The following is a 24,979-nucleotide window of genomic DNA, read 5'->3' as shown; positions in this document are numbered from 1 at the left end:
TCACCTGCTCCCCGGCCACGCTGACCTCAGGCCCAACAACTTCTTCCTGTTTTCTTTTCCCATCTTTGACTCCCACCCACCCCCCTCGCTGCCCCGATCTCGTCCACACTGCAGAACGACACAGCAGCCCTCGGGCAGAGAGGCCAGCTGGCGATCAGAAGCACACGAAGTCTGCGGGGCCCAGACGGAGGCTGTGGGCGGCACAGGTGCTGAGGCCCACGGGAGGCCCCGCTCTGTGGCCCGAGGTCAGGGCCCGTTCCAGCTACCGCGGGGGTCCAAAGTGCCACCCGGGACGGCATTTCCACAGAAAAGCTTGGTCTAGGCTCCTAATACCCAACCCTAAAACTGATCTTTCGGAAAAGACACTTTCCTAACCAGGGAACTGCTTGCATTTGGATGACTCGCTTCAGTTAAATTTAATTTAAAAGAATGCCACATTTCCAAACAACGTCATTTCTTTCTTAAAAATTTCCTGTTCACTAAGCCTCATCTTTAAGGCAACAATGACGTCCATCTATGAAAACGAACCTTCAAAGAGTTAATACCACAAAACACATGAAAACCCGAGTGCTCGGGGACATACCCACGGGGTCTCCACATCAGCGACCTCAGGTGGGATGGTCCTTTGGCAGATCCCGACTGTGCTGCCGTGTGTCCCCGAGGACAGGTGTACGAGGGGAAGGAAAGTGCCTGGGCCGGCGTGGCTCCCACCAGGCCAGCATTCGGGGGGTGCGGGCGGGGGCAGGAGGCTTCTGGATCCTGGGGGGCTACCACGGCTGTGCCATATTGTAGTGCTGCCCTCAATCCTCCCCGGGAAGGACGGCTCCGACAAATTGAAAGCTAGTCTGTATAAAACAGAGTAGCCTCTTCCGGGAAAGCAGCCAAGAAGGGAAATAGAATGTATTTTAAATCAAAGGACAAAGCCCTCAGATTTATTTTAACCTCCTGGTTGATCTCAAATGGAATGTAATTTTACTATGCTTAAGAGAGAGAAAAAAAAAATCCCTAATATTGTTCCTCTAGAAGGTCATAATGCTACAACATGAAAGAGGAGACCAGGGCAAGGCTGGGACTGCAAACAAATATATCCAACTAAATGACAAAGACATGTAAATAATACTTTATTATTTTTTGTCACTGGATAGCTGGTATGACAGGAAATTTTGCTCACCCATGAGAAACTGTCTCCTGGAATAAGAAATCCTACACAACTCATTTTTAAGGACGAAAGAAGAGGAAATTCAAAGAAGAGATTAGAAGTTCTTTAATCACTTAATGAAAATAAAAGGAAAAAAATCAGATGTTATAGGGTAAGTACCCTTAATTTATTTAAAATGACTGGTGCCGGGGCGCCTGGGTGGCTCAGTTGGTTAAGCGACTGCCTTCGGCTCAGGTCATGATCCTGGAGTCCCGGGATCGAGTCCCGCATCGGGCTCCCTGCTCAGCGGGGGGTCTGCTCCCTCTGACCCTCCCCCTTCTCATGCTCTCTCTCTCTCTCTCATTCTCTCTCTCAAATAAATAAATAAAATCTTTAAAAATAAATAAATAAATAAAATAAAATAAAATAAAATGACTGGTGCCATCAAAATAACTATAAAAACACCATGAAGCAGTTCTGTTTTGCATTATGAGGTTTACCCCTGGCTTGAATTCATGTATTTCTTTTCCAAATTTTAAATGGAAACTTTTCATGTTTCCTCTAAGGGACAGTGGTCTAATTTATAATTAATCTAGTTTGTTGTACTTGGTCTCTACCGATCACCTATTTTATTCAGACTTTTAGTAGAAGTATCAAAGCGAACAGAATGGAAGCTGATGCAAGGAAGGTACAGGTGGAGAAAGAGGGAGCCTATTAACCAGTACCACAGGACAGACACTTCACCCAGACCCAATCCACACCACACAATCACCCTGGAAAATATGTATTATTACTGTGCCCATTTTACAGATTGGGGAACTGAGACTTAGAGGTTAACGTGCAAAATGATGGTACCATGACGCAAACCCAGGTCTCTCTCTTCCCAACTGGCCAACAACTCACTTTAAAGGAATTTTGGCGCAGCACCAAAGGCACCCAACAGGTCTGGGGAGGTCCCATTTCCGCTGGCAAGCACCCTCTCACTTCCCCAGCCCCGCCCCTGCCCCGGTGGCTGGTGCGATGGAGTCTCGGAGTGGCAGCCGCGCGCCCATCTCTTGAACGCTGACATCCTCTGTGATCGGAGTCCGAAGGAACCAGGGAAGGTATTTCTCTGCAAGTGTGGGAACATCTCTTCATCACAACCCCTAGCATGCAGCCACTGCTTAGGAGTTTCCAGTGATGGAGAAGTCATCGTTTCAAGAGGAGCCAGAACTGCTGGCCCAGGCTTCCTTACCCACTAACAAAAACTGCCTGCCTGTGACTTCCACTCTCCGGAGTCTCAAATAAAAAGAAAAACATGAGACTTCAGCCTCTTTTCTATGGCGGCCTTCCGACTATTTGGACATCACGATTCCATTTTCCCCTTCTAAGCCCTTCTGTAAAAACATGCCGTTATTTTAAGTGCTCCTCATCAGATGCTGTTTCCGGCCCCCTCACATCTGAGTCACATCATCTGGACCCACTTCAGCTTATGAGCATCTCGGAAAACCCTGTGCCCGGAGCGGAACAGAGGAGTTCAGGTGTGGCATGCCAGCACGGAGAGCTCTAGACACCATCTGAATTGTTCTGGACGCTTGAGTTGCACTAAGAAAGCTTCAGACAATTTTACTTTAATAGCTTTATCACACTTCTGGCTACTGACCTGATTGATGTCCTCGTTTTTTTTTTCTTACTTGTTGGAAGGAGGGGGGAAGGACATTAGAAGGTTTGTTTTTTCACGCTGGCTAGGGTGCAAGGAAACAGGCCCCCTTCTTTGGAAGACAATTTGGCAATTGATATAAAAAAATCCTTAAACACATGCCTTGCCACTGACCCTGGAGTTTCTCTTTTAGGGATTTATTTCAGGGAAGTAATTAAGGGCATATAAAGATTCACCTCAATGGATGTTTGCTGGAAACCCTCTATAAGTTCCACAAAACAAGATAAGTTCAAGGAGCTTAGGTAACGGGTACATTGCTGTCATTAAAAATGCAGTACAGGAAGTATTTCGGGACATGAGGAGGTGTTTATGATAGAATACCCAGAAGAAACAAGTCCAGTGTGGTGCTGCGTGTATAAAAATGTCGATGTAACCGGCTGGTAGGGGCTGCCTGTGGCCTGTCCTGAGCCATCCCGGGAGGAGGAGGGAGGCAGGAGGCGTCCTCCATGACAGACGCGGGGAGAACCCTGAGGTGCTATTACCGGGAGAGAGGAGCATGTGTGAGTAGACTTCCCAGCTAATCCCCCAAATCCTTAGCAGTGTTACTTGCCTGGTGGACTATTCGATATGTTTTGTAAGAACTCACGAAAACACTGAAAAGGCCCAGAGCTGACTCAGACATCGTGTCTAGGGCCCCAGGCCTCCTGCACCTGGGCCTGGCCCATCTGGATGCAGGACACTGGCTCACCTTATTCAGGCGCCTGGCTATACGCCCAGGATGAGTGCGGACGAATGGGCAGTGCCAGAGTCACACGGGTTACTCTGGGGTGGTAGAATTACGTGTGAATAATCTTCTTATTTTTGCTTATCTGAATTTCTTAAATGTTCCACAAATAGCATATTGCTTGTTTTTAAAAAAGATGCTTCCCCGAAGGATTATCAGCCACGTATTCTCTTCTCCTGGACCTCGGGCCTGGGTCACAGCGAGGCATGCAGAGCTCACTGTCCCAGGGCTGTCTCACGGGGCTCCCCGGACAGTGTGGCTCGCAGGGCACGCGGTGCAGAGAGATACAGGGGACGAGTGTTTGGCCCTAAGAAGCAAGGAAACTCTGACCCAGGCTACAACATGGATGAACCCGAGGACACTGCACGGAGTGAAATACGCCAGTCACGAAAGGACAAGTACCGTATGATTCCATTTATCTGATAAGGTGTTGAGAGGAGAGAAGTTCACGGAGACAGGAAGTAGAATGGTGGCAGCCAGGGACTGGGGGAGGTTAGTGTTTCATGGGGACAGAGTTCCAGTCTGGAAAATGAGAAAGTTCTAGAGAGGGATGGAGTGAGGGTCGCACAACAGTGTGAGTGCGCTTAATGCTGCTCGACCGTATGCTTAGAAATGGTTAAAATGGTAAATTTTATGTTACGTGTATCTTACCACGATTAAAAAAAAAAAAAAAACGCACAACGCTGGAGCCCAATAAATTCCTCAGAAGGAGAAAAGGTCAGGGGAGCGTTTGTCCCGACTCTGCAGCAATACTGAATAAATACACAAGTGGTTCATCTCATCTTTCTTCGGGCAGGTGGGAAGCAGAAAAACTAAGACGTTTCCATTAGCATCCGCGGCAATTCACACCGGGATTGAGGTTCTATTACACATTTTGCCATTCCCATGTCATTCATCTTTGCGTGAACATGAGCAATTTCTGTTCTGAGAAATCAACTGACTTGGGTAATGAAGCAACAGTGGGCCGGGCTGGGGTGGGAGAAGACACCGCGACGGATGGGGGGGACCTCCCAGACAAGCCAAAATCTAATCAGGACTTCTCCCTTCTCTCTATCCATGTCTCTCCGAGGCCTTGCCCCCTTACAGGAGGTTATAATGGAACATGAGAATGACGCTACGGTTTCAGAAAGGCAAAAAAGAGAATCTGCTCTTAAAGGACACGTCACCATCTGAAGGACAAGAGCTCCCTACGAAGGACCTCATCCTCAGCCAGCCTCAAAGACAGACCTGGGCCTTTCCACCCGTGGCCGGCCTCTGTTCTTCATCGTCCTGGATCATCGGCTATCCTGCCTGCTAATCTCATCAGTCAGATCGAGAGAAGCTGAGGACACAAGAGGAGACGACATGGGAGGGACAATTACTGGGACAGACTAATTTTCAAAGCAGAAAGCTTTCTCTGTACCCAGAGGGGGAGAAAAGATAAAATTCGTCTCCATCAGATTTTCAAAAAACAAAAAATCAACAAATAACCACTCTGTTTGAAACAACACTTTGAAAATCAGCACCAAAAAGAAACTTCAGGGGCTGAAATGGAAGGAATTGGTCCTGGAACCTCAGGGCCAAAGGCCTTCCAGTCCAGACATGAAATCTGCAAGGACAGAGGCAAGAACACGAAGACATATTCTTACCCCATCTCCAAGGCAGTGCGACTAGTGATTCTAATCTGGGAAGAGAGATTGAAAGGCAACAGAAAGATGGAGTTAAAACAACAGAATCAAGGGATCTCAGCGAGAAAGTGTCTCTGTTTTACATAGGAGGAAAATGGAACTATAAAACAGTCACTATTTTTCTAAGGCCCGATACCTGGGGGCGGTGCTGAGCCCTGAGCCCCAGTGCCCTGCTCAGGGTGCTGCCCTGTCCTTGTCCCCAAGCCCTATGTTCCTTGAAGACCGCTCTCACGTTCCAGTTGCTATGTGCCACTATTTCAGAAATGGCAAAAACACTGGAAAAAGGACATGGGGAGTGCCAGCCCAATGTGCTCAGGGGTTCACGAATCTTGCAGCTCCTTCTCCACTTCTAGAAAGCAGTTGTCCTAGAAGAATGTGTCCACTTGAGAATGCTGTGTTCCCTCTCTGAAGCCAGTGGACTCCTTGGCAGTATGGGTGGGGGGGGCGGTTAGCAGGACTCTCCCCACGAGCATGACCATGGCCTCCTCTGCAGGGCACCAGGACACCCACCTTGGGAGCAAAGAAAGCAAAGCACTCCCTCCTTTCTTTAGCCAACTGGCGGAGAACCATCGGACTTGTAAGCTGCCCGTGACGCAGACAAGGTGCAGTTTTATGGAGGTAAATGGAGGATTCACAGAGTGACTGCTGAATTTAGGGAACTTCCACAGAAGGACTCCTGGCCCGCATGACCTGAGTGAGGTCAAGGGCAGCCCGCTTCCCAACCGCACCCGGTCTCCCTGATGACAGCAGAAATAAAAGGAAGTGAAAGATGATGTTGACCAGATCTCTCACCCCAAGTCCCAGACCTCCTTCATGGACTAGGTTTCCACTGGAGAACTTGGTGAGGAAATCACAGGTCTCTAAAAGGCAAATGTTGGATGCAGTTGTTTATAAATTCGGCTGCTGGCACTCACATTTGTGGTTCTGCTCCTGCACAGTGCTCACAAAACCCTTCTCAGCTGTGCCCTGGCTCAGGGTGCAGCTTGGTTTGTGCACCTCAAGCCCCACGAATGGGAACATGTGTGACTGAGCTTCCAACAGAAACTGAAGGCCGGGACTCTAGCCTCCAGGCCTCCCCTCGGCCACGGCGACTTGGCTGGCATGTTTTACTGAAATTCCAGATTCTACCCTAAGTAGGCGGGCTGGGACAGGAAATTGAGTTAAAACAATAACCTGGGCTTTTGTGGCCATGGCTGACCCAAGAGCAGAGGTGTCCAGAGTGGGGACATGTAAGACACCCTTCTGGGGTAAAGAAATGGTAGAGATTTTCAAGTATTTTTCCTAATCCTTTATAATATCACATTTAAAATAGGCTTTGGAATGCATCAATAAATTAGTGTGGTAATACGTGTTTAATCTAGGAGTATTTTAAGATAGAGGGAGAGTGAGATATACTCAAAATCTATTTTGCTAATAGGGTGTTTGGTCAAAGAAGTTGGTGCTGTTGCCTGGGGGCATCACTGCTATCTTTAATCTGGCTCTTACAGCTGTCAGTGGGTTTTGTGGCCATGCTGGAAAACACCAGGCTCCTATATTCAGCTTCATGCTGCCTCCTCCCACCCATCTGTCTACAACTGCTAGATATCCAACACCTAGAACACAGGAAGCTACTGAGTTTCTGAGCAACCCACTTTACACAGTGGAAAGTGCGATGAGCAGTGGTTCCTTGCAGACCAAAAAATTCTGGCAGTGCCCATCATTCTTGCGGAAAATATGTTTCTTAATCATAGCAAAATAACTTCTAAAGGAAAAACTCATGTGTATGCTGATTTAGTGAGAAAAAAGGTCACAACGAAAACAGATAAAATCCTTTGGAAAAATAAAAGGACACGGTGCCTTCATCAAAAGTTATTAGTAATAACTCAAAAAAGAGGAAAATCAGTACATTCCTATCTCTGAAGAAAATCAACTGTATAACAGCTGAAAACATGAAAGCCAGGGTCAATGCCATACTGAACTGATTGTAACTAGAGTATGACTCTAGTATATGCCGTGAAGATGGCTTCCCCCTCCCTCTTCATATATGTCTTAAAATCCACTAGAACACTTGTTTAACAGGAAGTCTCTCATTAATCCACACAGTAGAAGCATATCCTATTATTATAATAAAGAAAAGCTTATTAGCTAAGTATTCCATTCAGATGCTCCCCACTGCGTGGGTAATGCCTATTTTACATAGGAAGGAACTGTGGCTTGGGCTGCATGACTCATCCAGGAGTTGTGGAAGAAGAGAGGGGGCCACCCTAATAGATACATCTAATGGGAGCATGTACACATTCCCGTCTAGTGCATCTGGGACAATGGGAAGGGTGTAGACAAAGGAGAGCCTATACTCCTCGGGGTGATGCTTATCCAACCTCAGTAAGAAACATGAATATACAAAATCTTGGTCACCATCAAAGTAAAAATTCCATGAACCAACTTCCAGTTTCTGGTCCAGTGTGTAAAGAGCTTGGAAGTCATCACTCCATCCTAATAATAAGCAAAAAGCTAAACAAGGCAAAAAAATCAACCAACAACTCTTCTTAGCTCGCTCAGAGAAGTGAGATCATAGAGCACCCTGCTACTCTAAAAACTGGAGAGACCAACAGGTGAATATAGAGAATCACAGCTTACTGGAGCAGCAACCTCTGGGGGAACCTCGTCTGGATAACGAAACCTGAACTGTAGTGGATGAACAGCAGGAGGTCACTGTGGACAAGCCCAAGAGATTAAAAACTCCAGGGGCATCAGCCACAGGTGGGCCCCCAGGCCTCTGTGAGTTTTACCTCCAGGAGCTTAACTCGGTTTCTCATCATGAATACTGGGAGACAGATCTCTTCATGCTTCCAGCAGGGGTGAAGAAGAAGAATCACTTTGAAATATGCCAGAGCATTCTGTTCTTAACAAGGCCTGCCCGCAAGAGAAATTATTTACCACAGCTAACCTTTTGGGAGTTTATCAGAGCCTAAGCAACCTGGGGAAAGGAAAATACTCAACTCCAGCCTGCCCCTAGCCTTCTCCATGGAGGAAGGGAAATACTCCTTTTTTAATCACCTCTGGCCACCCTGTCCCACCTCTGTGGGAGAGGAACTGAGAAGCATTTGTGAAGTTGACAGCCCAGGAGCACAGACCTATCATATGACTATGGCTTCCCCCTCCCTCTTCATATATGTCTTAAAATCCCTTCCCCATCTAGAACTTATCACCACATCACTAAAGGCCTATTCACTGGGGTTCCTTTTACCCAGCACATCATACCTAGTGCCGAAGAAAAACTTACAAGGCATACTAAAAGGCTAAAACATAGTTTGAAGAGAAAAAGCAAGTGTCAAAACAGACTTCAGATATGACAGGGATGTTGGAATTATCATACCAGGAATTTAAAACAACTATAATTAATATGTTAAAAGCTCTAATGGAAAAAGTAGACAACATGGAAGGACAAATGAATAATGTAAACAGAGAGATGAAAATTCTCATTAAAAAAATCATAAAGAATTACTGGAGATCAAAAACACTATAACAGAAATGAAGAATGGCGCTAACGGCTGGGCACAGCTGATGGAAGAATCTTTGAGCTTGAGGATAAGACAGGAGAAACCTCCAAATGGAAAATCAAAGATTAAAAAAAAAATAATAATAAAACCTGAAAAAAATCAGAACAGAGTATCCAAGAAATGTTGGGCAACTACCAAAAGTGTACACACGCATGTGATGGGAATACCAGAATGAGAAGAAAGAGAGACAGGAATAAAAGAATTATTTGAAGTGATAATGACTGAGAATTTCCTCAAATTAATGTCAGACACCAAAACACAGCTCCGGGAAGCTCAGAGAACATCAGGCAGGATAAATAACAAAAATAAACAAACAAACAGAAAATATAAAAACAGAAACTATACTTAGACATAGCACATTCAAACTGTAGAAAATTAATGATTTTTTAAAAAACTCTTGGAAGAAGACAGAGGGGGGAAAACAGCTTTAGAGAAACAAAGATGAGAATTCTATCCAACTTCTCATAAACCATGCAAGCAAGAAGAGAGTGGAATGAAATATCTAAAGCGCTAAGAGGGAAAAAAAAAGGCCAACCTAGAATTCTATACTCTGTGAAAATAATCTTCAGAAGTGAAAAAGAAATAAAGACTTTCCCAGACAACAAAAATTGAGGCAATATGTTGCCGGTAGACCTGCCTTGCAAGATCTATTAAAAGAAGCTCTTCAGAGAAAAGGAAAATGATACAGGGCAGAAACTCAGATCTCCAGAGTGAAAGTAAGAACATCAGAGAAGGAATAAGTGATGGTAAAATGACAACTCTAGTTTTCTTATCTTAATTCATCCAATAGATAACAGTTTGTTCAAAATAATAATAGCAACCACGTATTCGATTATGTATGCTTATATATATGTTTATGTACACGCATATATGTGAAATGAGTGACAGTGATGATATAAGGAATGGGAGGGAAGAATTCTTAACATTTTGTTATAAGATACATTAACCGTGAAGAGGGCTAGTGCTATTTGAAATTAGACTTAGATTAGTTGTAAATACATATTGCAAACTCTAGGGCAATCACTAAAACTAAGAGAAAAAATAGGAGAGAAAAATGGAATCATGTAAAATGCTCAATGAAAGCTACGGAAAGCAGAAAAAAGTGCGGAAGACAAAAATAAGAAAGGAACAAGGGCAAGGAATAGAAAAGAGTAACAAATATGGTAAATATCAACACAGCTATATTAATAACCACTTTAAATGGCAATGGTCTAAATACACCAATTAAAAGACAGAGATTGTCAGAACAGATCAAAAAACAAGACCCAACTGACTGTATGTTATCTACAAGAAATCTACTTCCAAAACAGAAAGCACTGAGCCCAGATGGGTTCACTGGTGAAATCTACCAAACATTTAAGGAACAAATCATACTAATTCTCTACTCTCCTTCAAAATATAGACACAGAGGGAATATTTCCTAACTCATTCTATGAAGCCAGCATTACCCTAATAACAAAACCAGACAAGGACATTACAAGAAAATAACAAACCAGTATCTCTTCTGAATATAGATGCAAAAATCAACAAAATATTAGCAAATTAAATCCAACAATGTATAAAAAGAATTATATACCATGACCAAGTAGGATTTATCTTAGGTATACAAGGCTGGTTCAACATGTGAAAATCAATTAATGTAATCCACTTGACAAAATCCAACTCATTCATGATAAAAACTCTCAGCAAACTAGGAACAGAAGGAAAACTTCTTCAGCTTCATAAAGAACATCTACAAAAACCCTAAAGCTAACTTCATACTTAATGGTGAGAAACTAGAAGCTTTCCTCCTAAGATCAGAAATATGGCAAGGATGTGTACCACTTTCCAACATCATACTAGAAGTCCCAGCTAATGCAATAAGACAAGGAAACAAAAAGTATAACATAGATTAAGAAGGAAGATGTTTGCAGATGATGTGACTGTCTATGTAGAAAACCTGAAAGAATCAAAAAATCCTAGAACTAATAAGTAATTACAACAAGGTTGCAGGATACAGGGTTAATATACAAAAGTCAATTGCTTTCTTATATATGAACAATGAACAAGGGGAATTTGAAATTAAAAACACAGTACCATTTACTTTAGTGCGCCCCAAGTGTGGTATAAATCTAACAAAATAGGCACAAAATTTATATGAGCAAAACTCTAAAACTGATGATAAAAATAAAAAGAACTTTAAATAAATGGAGAGATATTCCATGTTCACGGGTAGGAAGCCTCAATACTGTCAAGATGTCCATTCTTACCAACTTGATCTACAAATTTAACACAATCTAAACGAAAATCCCAGAAAGTTATTCTGTGGGTATCAACAGATTCTGAAGTATATGAAAGGCAACAAACAAACAAACAGAATAACCAACACAACATTAAAGAGAAAGAACAAAGTTGGAGCCCAGAAGTGGACCCACACAAATATAGTCAACTGATCTTTGACAAAGGATAGTCTTTCCAACAAATGATGCTGGAACAACTGGACAAGCACATGCAAGCAAGCAATAAATAAATAAATAAATAAATAGATCTAGACACAAAACTTACACTGGACAACCACACGCAAGCAATAAATAAACAAATAAATAAACCTAGACACAAAACTTATACCCTTCTCAAAAATTAACTCAAAATGGATCACAGACCTGAATATAAAACCAAATTATTATAAGACTCCTGAAACATAATATAGGAAAAAAACCTAGATGATCTCTGGTATGGCAATGACTTTTTAGATAAAACATCAAAGGTGTGATCCATGAAAGAATTGATAAAGCTAAACCTCATTCAAATCTCTGTTTTAGGAAAGACACTGTAAAGAAAATGAGACACTGTAAAGAAAATGAGAAGACAAGCCAAAGACTGAGAAAAAATATTTGCAGACGACATATCTGATGGAGGACTGTTAACCAAAATACATAAAGAGTGCTTAAAATTCAATAAGAAAATGAGCAATCCACTTAAACAAATGGGTGAAAGACCTGAACAGATACCTCCCCAAAGGAGATAAACAGAGGGTAAATGAGTATATCAAAAGAACTCAGCATCATATACCATTAGGGAAATGCAAATTTAAACAATGAGATTCTACTTCCCACCTGTTATAATAGCTCAAATTAAAAACACTGACAACATCAAATGCTGCCGAAGACGTGGAGCAAGAGGAACTCTCATTCACTGCTGGTGGGAATGCAAAATGGTACAGCCACTTTGGAAGACAGTTTGGTAGTTTCTCACAACACTACACATAGTCTTACTATATGATCCAGCAGTCTTACTCCTCGGTACTTACCCAAATGAACTGAAAACGTACACCTACACAAAAACCTGCACACAGTTCTTTATAGCAGTTCTATTCACAACTGCCACAGCTTAGAAGGAACCAAGATGTCCTTCAGTAGGTGAATGGATAAACTGTGGTCCATTCAGACAACAGAATATTATTCAGTGATAAGAACAAATACACCAACAAGCCATGAAAAGACATGGAGGAACCTCCATTACACATTACTAAGTGAGACAAGCCAATCTGAAAAGGCAACATACAGTAGTATGATTCTAAGTATATGACATTCTGGAAAAGGCAAAACTATGGAGACAGGAAAAGGATCTGTGGTTGTCAGGGATTGGGGGGAGGGAGGGATGAAGAGTCGGAACACAGAGGATGTTTAGGGCAGGGAAACTACACTGTAGTATACTGTAATGGTGGATTCATATCCCTGCACATTTGTTAAAACCCACCGAATGTACACCACCAAGAGTGAATCCTAATATGAACTATGGACTCTGGGTGGCTGTGATGTGTTAATGTTGGTACCCTGATTGTAGCAATGGGCCACTCTGGTGGGATATGTTGACACTGGGGGAGGTGCGCACGTGTAAGGGCAGGAGGTAAATGGGAATCTCTGTCCTTTATACACAATTTTGCTGTGAACCTAAAACTGCTCTAAAAACTAGTCTTTCAAAAAAACTTGTGAACTGATATACTATCTTGTGTTTTCTATTTTATTCTATTTTTTTTTCTTTCAAAAATTTTGGTCATCTCCTAGTAAATTTATTTCACCACCCACTAATGGGCTTGAAGGAAGTCCCCAAAACATTGCTATAGGGCAGTGTCTCCAGCAGCCCTATGAAATCCATTCTCTATCCCGCAGGCTCCATAGGCCACATTCAGCTCATTCAGTTTCTGAGCAAGAGGACTTCCCAGCCACTAGCCACCAGCCACCAGCCCAAGGCTGGACGGGTCCCCAGGGGCTGCTGCAGTACCTGGAGGAAGGGTCTCCATGCTTTGTGCTTTCTCATCCCCGTTGCTGTGATGAAGGTCTTTCTTTTTAATTGGGTCAATTTCATTCCAGTCCTCCTAAGGGGAACAAAGACACCAAATGAGTTGATCCGTTTTTCAAGCACACCTGAATTCACCAGTTCAATAAACGGTTAAGTGTTACGATGCCAGTGGGCCCCGGGGATGCAAATGATGAGAGAGAGAATTCCCATCTCCAGGACCTGCATCCCGGGACTTCTCAGACAGTGGAGACGTGAGGGGAGAAAAGTGTGGGAGTGGGAAGGAAGATTTCCGCTTCCCTCTTCATTTTATATTTGCACTGCATATCTATGGGAAGGAAATATTCCGGAAATTCCCAGGGCTCTGTGGATCTTCGAAGGTAGGGAAGGGAGATGGGGAAAGTAGATTAAATAAAATAATTCAATAGTGGTTAAATTAAAGCCATTAAAATCAGGGTAGCTCTCCAGACATCTTAGATGGTTTAAGAACACCCTAGGACCCGATTCTCCCTCCAGGCCCCTTGGAGCCCTCCTCTGAGGTTGCTAAATGATTTAATTCCACTGAATAACAGTGGAGGGAGAAAGGACCAGCCAAGCTTTTCCTAGGGCTTACTCTATTAAGACTGCCAATGGAACAGAGCTGTAAATTAAGGGTTTAATGTGAAACCAGAATAAGATATAAGCTCTGGCAGAATTTATTCAGCTCATCTGCACAAACAATTTACTCTAACCCATCAACATTAAATCAAACTAAAAAACATCTCCATGACCACAGAGCTAAATATACTTTTCAACCACTTGGAATCTGACTTCTGCGACTCAAGGAAGAAAGGCTTCTGTATATAACCCAGATCAGAAATGTCCCATGGCTAGTCATCTTCCTACACAGACGTCTGTGAGCCAAGCACCGTCGACTGGCCATTCTCCCGAGCAGATGCTGTTGGGATGATCTGCAGCATTAAGCCCTCCCTTGGGGGCAACCCGATCAGTTCCGCACAGGTCTGTCCAGCTAGCATTCCTCTGGACCAGCATAGGCTGCGTGTTGTGCAAAAGCTGACCACTGGAGACATTTTGGCTCTTCAAAATGTAAAGTGAGCTCTGCAAGGAGGGCAATCCTCAGGAGCTGGGCCAAATCAGACATTTTTCCCAAATGCAACTTGCTTTGCCAATAATCTGCATTTTTACTCAAACGGTACAGGAATTAAAGAGAAACCATGCCTAAGCTTCCTCCCTCGAGGCCAGCTTTTCCTTCAGCTGCCTCCTCAGTGACGCAGCTGGGTTGGTCACCATGGAAATGATGGGTGGGGGCACCGGGAGGATGACCCCACTGCAGAAAGAGTGGGCTGGTGAGGAACCCTCCTGTGCCCTGGTAGTCCTAGCCCCACCCAACTGTCACAAGGCCTCAGTCCTTCAAGTGCCTCAAGTGCTGGGATTTTGAAGATTTTATCCTGCATTTTAACAAATGTATTAAAATGCATCTGTGTCCCAATTCACGTATTTTTTGCAGCAAAATTTTTTTCAGAGATTATTTGGTTAAAAATAAACTTTCAGTTTACTATTGGCAATGATTTCACAGCAAGCTTGGCAAATGCATGGGAGAGAGAGAATCTAACCTACTGCCTTTACAATATATGGAAACGTGTGAATACTAATTCAGTAAGTGATGAAGTAACCACAATCACGCTGTGCAGACTTTTAATTAAGCATTATTAATTCTTAGTTTGCAGCTTGCTTGTAGCATTTTGTGGCTAATAACTTTTTTCCCCCACAGGCATTACACTGGAAATGGATCAAACCATTTAACCTTGTACTTGAACGAAATCAAAAGTGAAAGTTGCTGGTGGGGCTGGTGCCTTACTTTCTACGTGTAAGAAGCAAGGCATTAGCCGTACTGTCGACAGAATCAACACCGAGGCAGGTCAACCATCCATGTTTTCTTGGAAAATAAATGTTTCCTTCTTCCCACAGGCAAGACTGACTAGTCCATATGCAACATTCCTGAACCTGCCTACCCCCCACCAATCCACCACGCCCACCACAAAACTAACGCTGGAGCCCAGACCGTGCTGAATGGCTATGTTCCAAGCAGGTGAAATGACGTTAAGTGCCATTTACGAATGCCTACTCTGCACCACCTGTTCTCGTCCCTGCCACGTCCACCCTGGCCGTTTATAATTCCTATTTCACAATGGGGATGTGGAAGATCAGCGAGCCTAAGAGGTTTGCCCACACAGGTCATACAGTGAGTAAGAAGCTAAAGGTGGCTTCTTCTCAATCAGGACGTAGTTTAAACCAAGTTACAAGAGCCCGAGTCTCACAATATTGTAAAAATCCAAGGATATGTTTCTAAGAGGTCATTTGCAAAGGACTCTTTTATTCTGGACTCCCGAGTCAAAAACTGCAAATTACCATGGTAACTACCTGCTCCTAGAGTACAGTGAGGAGCAGGGGGAAGAAAAGGAGGAACCGCCAAGGCCGCTAACACTCAGAGCGCTTAGGAGGTGCCGAGCCCCATCCTAGACACTGCACCGGGAGGAGGTGCCGAGCCCCATCCTAGACACTGCACCGGGTGCTCTTATTAGCCCCATTTTACAGATGAGGAAGTTGAGGCACTGAGAGCTTACGTAGCACAAAGGATACAACAAGGTATTGATTCTGTGGTCTCAATCATTCTACTGTACTGCCTTTAGATAAAATATCTTCGCCCTCTACCAACTAGATAAACACAAGTGAAGCAAAACAATGTATTAACCATTCATCTCAGGATATGTCTGATCACTGTAAATTCCTGATCGTTCAGGATCACTGATTGGATTCACCGGCTGAGATAGTCACTGCCCGTGTATGACCTGCCACCTGTCAACCCCTCACCCTTCCAGACAGTTGTCATGTTCCACTCTCTTCCCATAACCCTGACCCATGGCCTTTGCTGGACTGAAAAAGGTCCCCAGAGACATGGTGGGGACCAGGCAGCTGCACCTTGGCCGAGCGTGCCCGATGGAGTGCAGACAAGCATCCAACAATGATGGCACAGTGTCACATACCCTGAAGACTGTGGGGGCAGGGCACACTGGCAGGAGTGTCGAGAAGGCTCTGAGAAGCCTGTGCACAAGAAGTGACACCTTGGCAGAGATCTGAGGGGGTCAAGAATTGACCTGGCAAGATGAAATGATGGGAGTGGGGAGATGAAGGTTGTGATGGAGGGAAGAGCATGAAAGACAGAAAACAGACATGGAAGCGGCAAGATACCGAGACTTGAGACTTGTGTTCCAGAAACATCACTTTGGCTGTAGTGTAGGGAGCAGATGGAGGGGACAGAAGAGAGGCCAGGGGGCCATGAGGGCAATGAAACAATGGACCGTGGTGAGCTGGCTCAAATCCGGATCCTGGAGATGCAGAGAGGAGGTCGGCATAGCTGTGGGGCAGTGATTAGAAGGGGAGAGCAAGAAGGAAGGAAGGAATCAGAGCTGCAGGTTTCCTACCTGGACGTTTCAGACAGGAGAGGCACTCACCGCTCAGGAACACGAGAAAGTGGTGTGGGTGGGGTAAGGAGTGGCTCCGGGAAATAGAGACGAGTCTGTTTGGGAAATGTTGGGGTTATTGAGAGATACCAAGAGGAGGTACCTGGCAAACACAGAAGACACACGGCTGTAGCTCTGGAAAGGCAGGAGACAATCAAAGCTGCCGGTGAGCATGCGAGAGCATCCAGGGAGGGTGTGAGCTGAGTGAGAACGGGTACCGTGGCGGGGGGAGATGCCAACACTTTAGGGGCAGGCAGGACACATGGCACGTTGGGAAGAGCTGTGGCCCAGGAGCTGGAGCCTTGGGTTCAAGCCATGGGGGTCTGAGGACGCCAACAGCCTCTATCCACTAGGCCACTAGGCTGAAGGTCACGTGGCCTGAGCATTCCTGGGGACCAGATAGACCTAGCACTTTCTTATACTTTCTACCTATTTCATGTACGTTTGGTATCCAAAAGCACTTGAGGTCCTTGGAGGGCAGGAGGGCCTTGTCACATTTTGTGCGTATCCCCACGGGGCACCAAGTGTGGTGCTGGTTGTATGTTGGTTGCATAATAATAAATAGAGTTGAAAAAAAAAATCCCCACACTACTTACTCAGATTGATTTGACTGGCTTCACCCACTCTGCAGCGGAAGCGTTTCATTACAACCACCCCCCCGCCATACATCTACATACATTATAAGACTTATTTACACCAGTGGAGGCTCGTTTCACAGGGGAAAAGGGCGGAATGTAAATATGTGGAGAAGCCGCTCGTGCCCAGGACCCACTGACAGCCAGGATGTGCTACCAACTGATCTGTTTGCTCCCTGTTAAGAGAAAATGATGCAGTGACAGACAGGTCCTCTTTTTAGTGACAAGGAGAAACTGCTGAGATTAGAGGAGTAATGATGTGGTTTGATGCTGGGTCAGAAGTTGCAGAGGATCCAAAGCCTGTGATCTGATAAGCCTGCTTTTCTTCCCCAGGCTGCAGCCCCATCTCTGCGTTGTCTCTCCCGCCCTCCACCCTCCAAGGAGGGCTGTCGGCACCGAGGCATAATGACTAATCTGCAGATAGCCCATGCTGCTGACCAATGTGGACAAGGGCGGGCTCAGTGGTTCTGGCCCAACACTGAGCTCTGTCAGGGAAGTTTAAGCAGAGGTCTGCCAACCACATCACCAGTCGTGGAGCAGGGAGGATGCTGTTGCCCAGCTTGACTTTCCCATTTTGACCACACTGCAGGAAAGACCTGGAGAGCCCCACCTACGGCACGAGACGGTCCCGCCCCTGTTAAACAGTGTTTGAGCCACATAATGCAAACTCAATTCCCTGTCCTCCTACTTACTAACTGACCTGAGCTTGCAGCTGCTATTATTCGTATTTGAATTGGGTGAGTTTCCACAGAGTCTTTAGAAGCTCTAGATATGCACTTCACCTACATTGTTCTTACAAATGTGTACAACAGCAGCAGTCTATTACCTGGAGCACAAATGGAATTAAATCAGGCCGGGAGAGAGATCAGATGGAAATAAATGACTGAGTGATATCTATTTATCTACCGTAATTAGAGAGTACAACAGCCAAAATTCATCCTGTTTCCAAGAAGATAAAAGAGCAACGAGTTTTAATAAAACGGCATTCTTTTCAGAAATAGTAAATCCAATAGGTTGGTTTATTGAGTAGTTATGAAAATTAATTAAGTGTATATATAGCTATAGATTAAAAGAATATTCACCATCATAGTCCCAATATGATCTGTCTCTGTTTCAAAACAAGAATAAATAAGTAACAAGTGGGCTTGGCTTTTGCCAGAGCCAGGCGTCAGTGTGTGCTGCCAGGTGTGGGGGCAACAAGGCCAGCGTGGGGGCAGCAGAGACGGTCAGCTGGTTTTGTGAGCAGCCTTTTATGTACGAATAGATTGTCATCAGCTTGTTCAGGGCACTGTTTCGTCCCTGTTTCTTGTCCCGGATGAGAAAAGCGACCCAGAAGGGCTACGTGACTTATCACGTTATCAACCACTGCAAAACAAGTTCCCTCAAAACTGAGAAGCTTGAAACAAGAAACATTTATTATCTCACACCGCTTCTGAGAGTCAGGAATCCAGGTGGCTCTGGCTCATGGTCCCCCGGGAGGCTGCAGTGAGGATGCCAGCCTGGGCTCCTGCCATCTTGGGTCCGACTGGGCCGAGGGGCTGCTCCCAAGATCGTTCACTCACACGGCTGCTGGCCAGTGGCCGCCGCTCCTGCTGTTCCTCACCAGGGACTCAGGCAGAGGGCTGCTTGAGCGCCCTCACGACATGGCAGCCGGCCTCCCCCAGAGTAAGAGATCTGAGAAGAGAGGAAGGCTGGGGGAGACAGACAGAGGGAGAGAGGCAGACACCAGGACTCCTTTCACAGCGTAGTCTTGGAAACCAGACGCTGTCACACCAGCACGTTCTGCCGACTAGAAGCACATCACTGTCCAGCCCACAGTCAAGGGGAGGGGAACTAGATCCCACATTTTGAGAGAAAGACTGCCAAAGAACTGGTGAGCACATTCTAAAACCACTACATGTGTCAATGCCTAAGACCGAGAGTGGCAGAGATGAGGACAGAATATTCCACAGGGAGACAGAACACTGCTGCGACCCAGACAGACAGCTACCCCCACTGGAGCCATGAGGTGATGGGAGTCCCAAGAGATGAGTCACGAAAGGGTTAAGTCTGCCCAGTAAAAAATGTTTTACTTCATCTCACGCTGACCTCTTGTCCACAGTCCAATATAAAGACTAACACCCCTTATAGTAACACGTTTGAATCATGAACCATCACCGAAGCAAACATGCTTACCCACGTAAAACTACATGATAAAGGTCGGGGTATACTTCGGACTCAGCAGAGGCTGTCTTCATAAATTTTAAATGGCTAACATTGTATTTGCTAACAGAGACAAAAATATCACTGTGGAAGGAAAAAAGAAAATAAATAGGTTGTTTTTAATTCGCCGTTACTGAAATATATTTTGTCACTGTTAAATTATTTCAGCCGACTAGACCATATGCTCGGAGGCAGATTAAGTAACCAAAAATACCACCTGAATGACTACTTGATTTTTTTCCTCATCAACTGTCTACTTTCCACTGTTATTTAATGACTGTTCAGTGATCACCACCACCACAACCAATCCGTACAGCAATATTCAAGTTCGGGGGGTGGGGGGGAAAGACCAGGTTTCAGATCTTTTAAAAAGATGCGATCATTTATATTTCCACAGCCCACTGACACTGAAAACTAACTAAATTGTTTACTTGAAAGCAATTTCTTTAAAGAGCAGACTTAGTTTCCTGCTAAAAACCAAGACCTCCCATACCCCAGCATTCTCATTATGAAGTGATCCATAGAGGAACAGAAGGACTATTTACCGTTTCTAATTCTTCAGGGTGGGTATTCCACCAGATTAATGCAGAGGAATAATTCCTAGGTCTTCTTATGAGAGGATGAAAACACCTGCTGATGTAAAGTGTCACTATTGAAATTTTACTTTCCAAATAGGGTATGTGATCCATTAACAAATTGGTAAATATAATTTTAATTCACTGGGAAACATAATGCTCAGGTGAAGCTTCCTTAGCTAGGCTAGGAGTCAGGTCACTCTGAACATAACCAAACTTCGGTTAAAACCAGAAGCCTGTATCCTACAGACACTGATATCTATGAATTTATAAAAGAGATAGTTTCTAGAACATCATATATCAACTATACTTAGATAATAATCTCTTTTTAAATCAAAGCAATGAGACATGAAAATAACTGGGGGAAAAAAGATTTCTGCTTCTAAATAAGAGTTCCCACTGAAAGAATAACTTAAGAGGAAGAGTGTTCTCCTCCCTCCTAATCATCATCAGAATAGGAAGGGGACATAATATACCGTAGGGACCAGAACCATGCAGGCTCAGTCACTCAACCATTTCTGAACATGCATTTTGTGCATGGGCACCAGTGAGAGCCCCCAACGCCGTATTTCATCGCTTGGGGAGAGCGAGTCAAACAAGCTGGAAGAGTAGGGTGAGAGTCCATTGGCAGCCTCCTGACAGTTTTCAAAACCTTTATTCAGGTAAGTATCAAAAGATAAGAAGGGGGTTCCTGGGTGGCTCTATCAGTTAAGCATCTGCCTTCAGCTCAGGTCATGATCTCAAGTGTCCTGGGATCGAGCTCTGTATTGGGCTTCCTGCTCAGTGGGGAGTCTGCTTCTCCCTCTCCCACTGCCACCCGCCCCAGCTGTGTTCTCTTGTGTGTGCTCCCGCACACTCTCTCTGTCAAATAAATAAAAATAAAATCCTAAAAAAAAAAAAAAGATAGGAAGGGTTTTAGCATCAGGATCTGGGTAGAGCGGCAACAGAAGAAACGAGACAGAAAGGCCAGGTCTCCTGGTTTTCTCCAAGGCCTGGTCCTTGCCCCAGCTTGGGGACGGGGCCCAGCTTGGGCATTTTCTAGAAGTTCCCCAGGCAGCTCTCTAATGCACGGTCAGGGTTGAGAACCACTGGCTTCATTTTCCCATTCATTTCTCCAACTGAGTTCATGAAACTCAATGCTGCTAAAATAGAAGGGGCACATTTCTACTGTGGGTTCAAGTCACAGGCTGCTTCATACATAATCACTTGCTCACAAATAAAAAAATATATTATGATAAAGGTCACCGCTTTGTTTATTGTACATTGTCGTCTCAAAGAAACGTGGGCTCGTGAGAAATACCGTGGGGCTGCTCGTTATTTGGGAGCTGTAATGATCAATTGTACTGAAGTCATGAGTTAGAATAACATTGCTTTTTATCCTCTGTTATTTAACTTTTCTAACATGCAGAGGGCCAGGTGCATCATCCTGCACACTCACTCCATACACGGCCAGTCAATTGCCTTAATTTAGTCAAAATCTTCCCATTTAAAACCCCGTGGCCATGTACAGATGAAACGTCCATCAGTGACATTTCATGTGCCTGCTCAATCCAGAAACTCTAGAGCCTGAGATGTGATGAGGAAAGGTTTGGGATGTGTCGTGGGCATGACAAACTGATCCTGGTCTATCTCTATCACCTTGGGCAACTCAGGGCCTCGGGTTTCCAATATGCAACATAGAAATTTAAAAACCCCTCTATCCTATCCTATGAAATGTGACAGGGCTCCAATGGGCTGTAAGGCATTACACAAGTTAAACACTAAGTCCCACTACTGAGAACATCAAACTTGCCTTCTTCCAATCTGAGGAACCTGCCCTCACCCCTCTTTTTCCTTATACTACTCAGGCTACTGGACGTCATCCTTCCTCCCCATCATTAGCTCATTCACTGACTTGTTAACATGCAGACGTGTTACTTCTGTGGTCTTCCTTCCCTAAACCCTAAACCTCTGTCGCATCACGAGGAAAACATTAGATAAACCCCAGATGCGGGATATTTTTATCAAATCCTTGACCAGGACTCCTCAAAACCATCAAGGTCATCAAAAGCAAGGACAGCTGAGGACTGTCACAGCCCAGGAGCCGAAAAAGATCTGACAACCCAATGTAATGTGGGATCCAGATAGATATTAGAAAAGAGAAAGAACATTAGGGAAAAACTCACGAAATCTGAATCAAGTAGGGACTTCAGTTCATAATAATGTATCAGTATTGGTTCTTTAATTGTAATGCATGTACCATACTAATTTGAGATGGTCATTACAGAGGAAACTGGCTACGGGGTATATGAGAATCTCTGCACTGGTGTTCCTGGTTTTTCTGCAAATCTGAAACTCTTCTAAAAAATAGTTTAAAAAAATTTTAAACTAAATGTGTGCATAGATCTTATTTACATAAAAGGAAAATAATTACATTAAACACTCCTGGTTCAACATCTGTCAACTATGTATTTCTAGGGTGTCTGTCAATTTTTAAGAGCAATTTTAACTCCACTCCCCTCCCTGCAGGGAGCTAAGGTGTGAATCTCTTGATAAATGTGATTTTAAAGCCAATTTTTGCAATGAGACACAGAGCCCAGGAGCAATCTATTTCACACCACAATTCTCTTTTGCAAGAGCACTATCAATCCATCCTAAACTCGCATGCTCACAGTAGATGACCAAAACAGTAGGTGGCCCAGAGCAGGGGGGCTACTAACATGCAGCTTTTCCTTATTCCTGCTTCTAAGTAAGAGTTTATGAAGCAAGACGGCTCTCGGGCCCGGTCATAAACATTCCTGAATGCAGGAGAAGCAGGCCTTTTAATACAGAGGCACGGGCTGCCAGAATTAGAGCTCACAAGTTAGCTGAGCACTAGCTATTTTAAGGAGCCGTTTATGGCCTCATTTTTTGTTACTTGATCTGTTTCCACTTCTTTCTTCCTGTAAACAGAGAAACAGCTTCTCCTATTTGGGGGGGGGGCGGTTCTCAGACAAAGCCCCTTCTTCACTGCTGCTCTACTTCTTGTTCTGGAATTTTCAACATTAGCTGAAGCAGGTTCTCTTACTTTAGAGAAATGATGAATTGCAGCAACCTTGACAAGAAAATGTCTTTTTTACAAAAAGAAAATGTACTTTAGAAAATTACTGTGGTGCCTGGGTGGCTCAGTCAGTTAAGCGGCTGACTCCTGATTTTGGCTCAGGTCATGATCTCAGGGTCGTGGCATCAAGCCCTGCATCGGGGTCTGCACGTGGCGGGGAGTCTGCTTGAGATTCTCTCTCCCTCTCCCTGTGCCCCTCCTCCTGCTCGTGCACACACTCTCTAAATAAAATCTTAAAAATTAAAGGAAATTATGTCCCCCGTGACTTTTGCAAAGATCAGTTGTAATATTAAAGTTAGGAAATAATAATTCCCAGTAGACGAGAAAAAAGCGGGAAGAGAAAGGTCAAGCAGGCCGTCGGCACGGCCAGCAGGGAGAGACAGGTGGCTGAGATCCCCCCTCGCCTCTACGTTCCACACCCACGCCGCCCCACCTTCCCCCACCCCAACGGCCACCAGGATTCCTCCAAGCTTGGCAGCACCCTGACTTGTGTGTCAATACCCTGGCAGAGCTGCTTGGCCACTTTGCTTCAGCTCATGGCTGGACCGGGTCTTGCAGAACCGCACCTCAATGCTCCCCTGTCATCAGTCGGTGTCACCCACTTGTCCATTTGCTGAGTAAATCCCACCCGCTGGGGGCCCAAGGCCCCTACGATTGGTTCCTTCCTTGTTCAGCTCTGTAACCACTGGAGTCAGAACTCTCTAAGGGAAAGATCCTCCATGGACATCAGACCTGTTTTGAAGAGCATCTCCAGGAGAAAAGTAGGAAGATGATGGGGACCCACCTGGGTCTTTTTAGAAAATCAATGCATGTGGCTAGAAGACCAGAGACACCACGTGTTGAGGCACAGCTCGGGAGATGCATGTCATGTGCAGTGAAGGAAAATAAACCCATGAGCATCTCAGTGAGATGGTGGGGAGGAGTCTTCTGAAGTTTCTAACAAATGAATAACAGCAAATGGGAACGACGCAGCATTTACCTTTATGAATTTAAAATTTACTGTTCTTATTAACATTCTCTTCATCTGGGGTTCGATGCCTCCCTGCCTGCCATATGAACATCACCTAAAAACCCTAGAATGGCTGTCTGAAATCTGTTTTTTTCATCGGGTTCTCATTTTATCAATTCCAAGTTTTTCTTTCACAAAGGATTTGTGCAAACAGAACACCCACCGTCCATCATTAGCCCATTTTATAGATAAGCAAACACATGGGGAAAGGCGGTTGAGGCTGGACCACTCCCGCCTGTTCTCAGTGTTTTTTCCATAGCTCCAGGCTCTTTTCTTAGGAGGTTATTTCCATCAGATCACAGAAGCCATGAGGAGCATTCACATCCATCCCCTAGTGTGAGGGGCATGCAGCTAGACTCTGCACCCAAAGACAGGGAAAGCCCAACCCGGCTGGGCACCATCTGCTGGCATGTTCCACGGGTGCTGGATGCCCCAGGAGCCTCCCTCCCTCTTGTGTTCTGTCATGGGACAGGACGGACAGCTCTGGTCAGGGACAAGCTGTTTGATCCCTCCACCCCTGGCACATTTATCTACATGTCCGTTCTCTGCCTCCAACAGCTGGGACATTTTCCACACTATTCCAGTATGTGGTATTACAACATGGGTTGCAAACGTCCCACTATCTCATTAAAGAGCAAAAGGAGAGGGTGTGAATTAGTTCAACCTGACTGGGAAGCAACTGGGCACCACACATCAAGAACTAGAAAGACACTTATAACCTTTAAGTTGAGAAATTGCATTTCTGTGAGGGTATCTTAATGAACTAACCCAGAATAAGGAACAAATCTTATACATGAATGTTGCAGCACTGTTTCTAAGAAAAAAAAGTATTCACCAATAAGAGGTTGGTTAAATTATGTTATAGCCCCTCAAAAGAATATTATGCAACCATTAAAAATTATAATTATAAGGA

The 24,979-nt window shown here is 44.6% G+C and overlaps 1 protein-coding gene across 1 annotated transcript in view; it reads right to left on the bottom strand.

The window, feature by feature from the left end:
- The window catches only part of GALNT2 (polypeptide N-acetylgalactosaminyltransferase 2), a 183,429-nt gene that overhangs the window by 74,950 nt on the left and 83,500 nt on the right, over nucleotides 1-24,979 (bottom strand). Inside the window, exon 2 of the mRNA XM_032430382.1 lies at nucleotides 13,031-13,124. Within this exon, the coding sequence (XP_032286273.1) occupies nucleotides 13,031-13,124 (94 nt within the window). The remainder of the gene's footprint in view (nucleotides 1-13,030; nucleotides 13,125-24,979) is intronic.

The sequence above is a fragment of the Phoca vitulina genome, unplaced genomic scaffold (assembly GCF_004348235.1).
Source record: "Phoca vitulina isolate PV1807 unplaced genomic scaffold, GSC_HSeal_1.0 scaffold43, whole genome shotgun sequence".
Lineage (NCBI taxonomy): Eukaryota > Metazoa > Chordata > Mammalia > Carnivora > Phocidae > Phoca > Phoca vitulina.
Note: the sequence above shows the minus strand (reverse complement) of the source record. Positions and strands in the feature narration are given on the sequence as shown.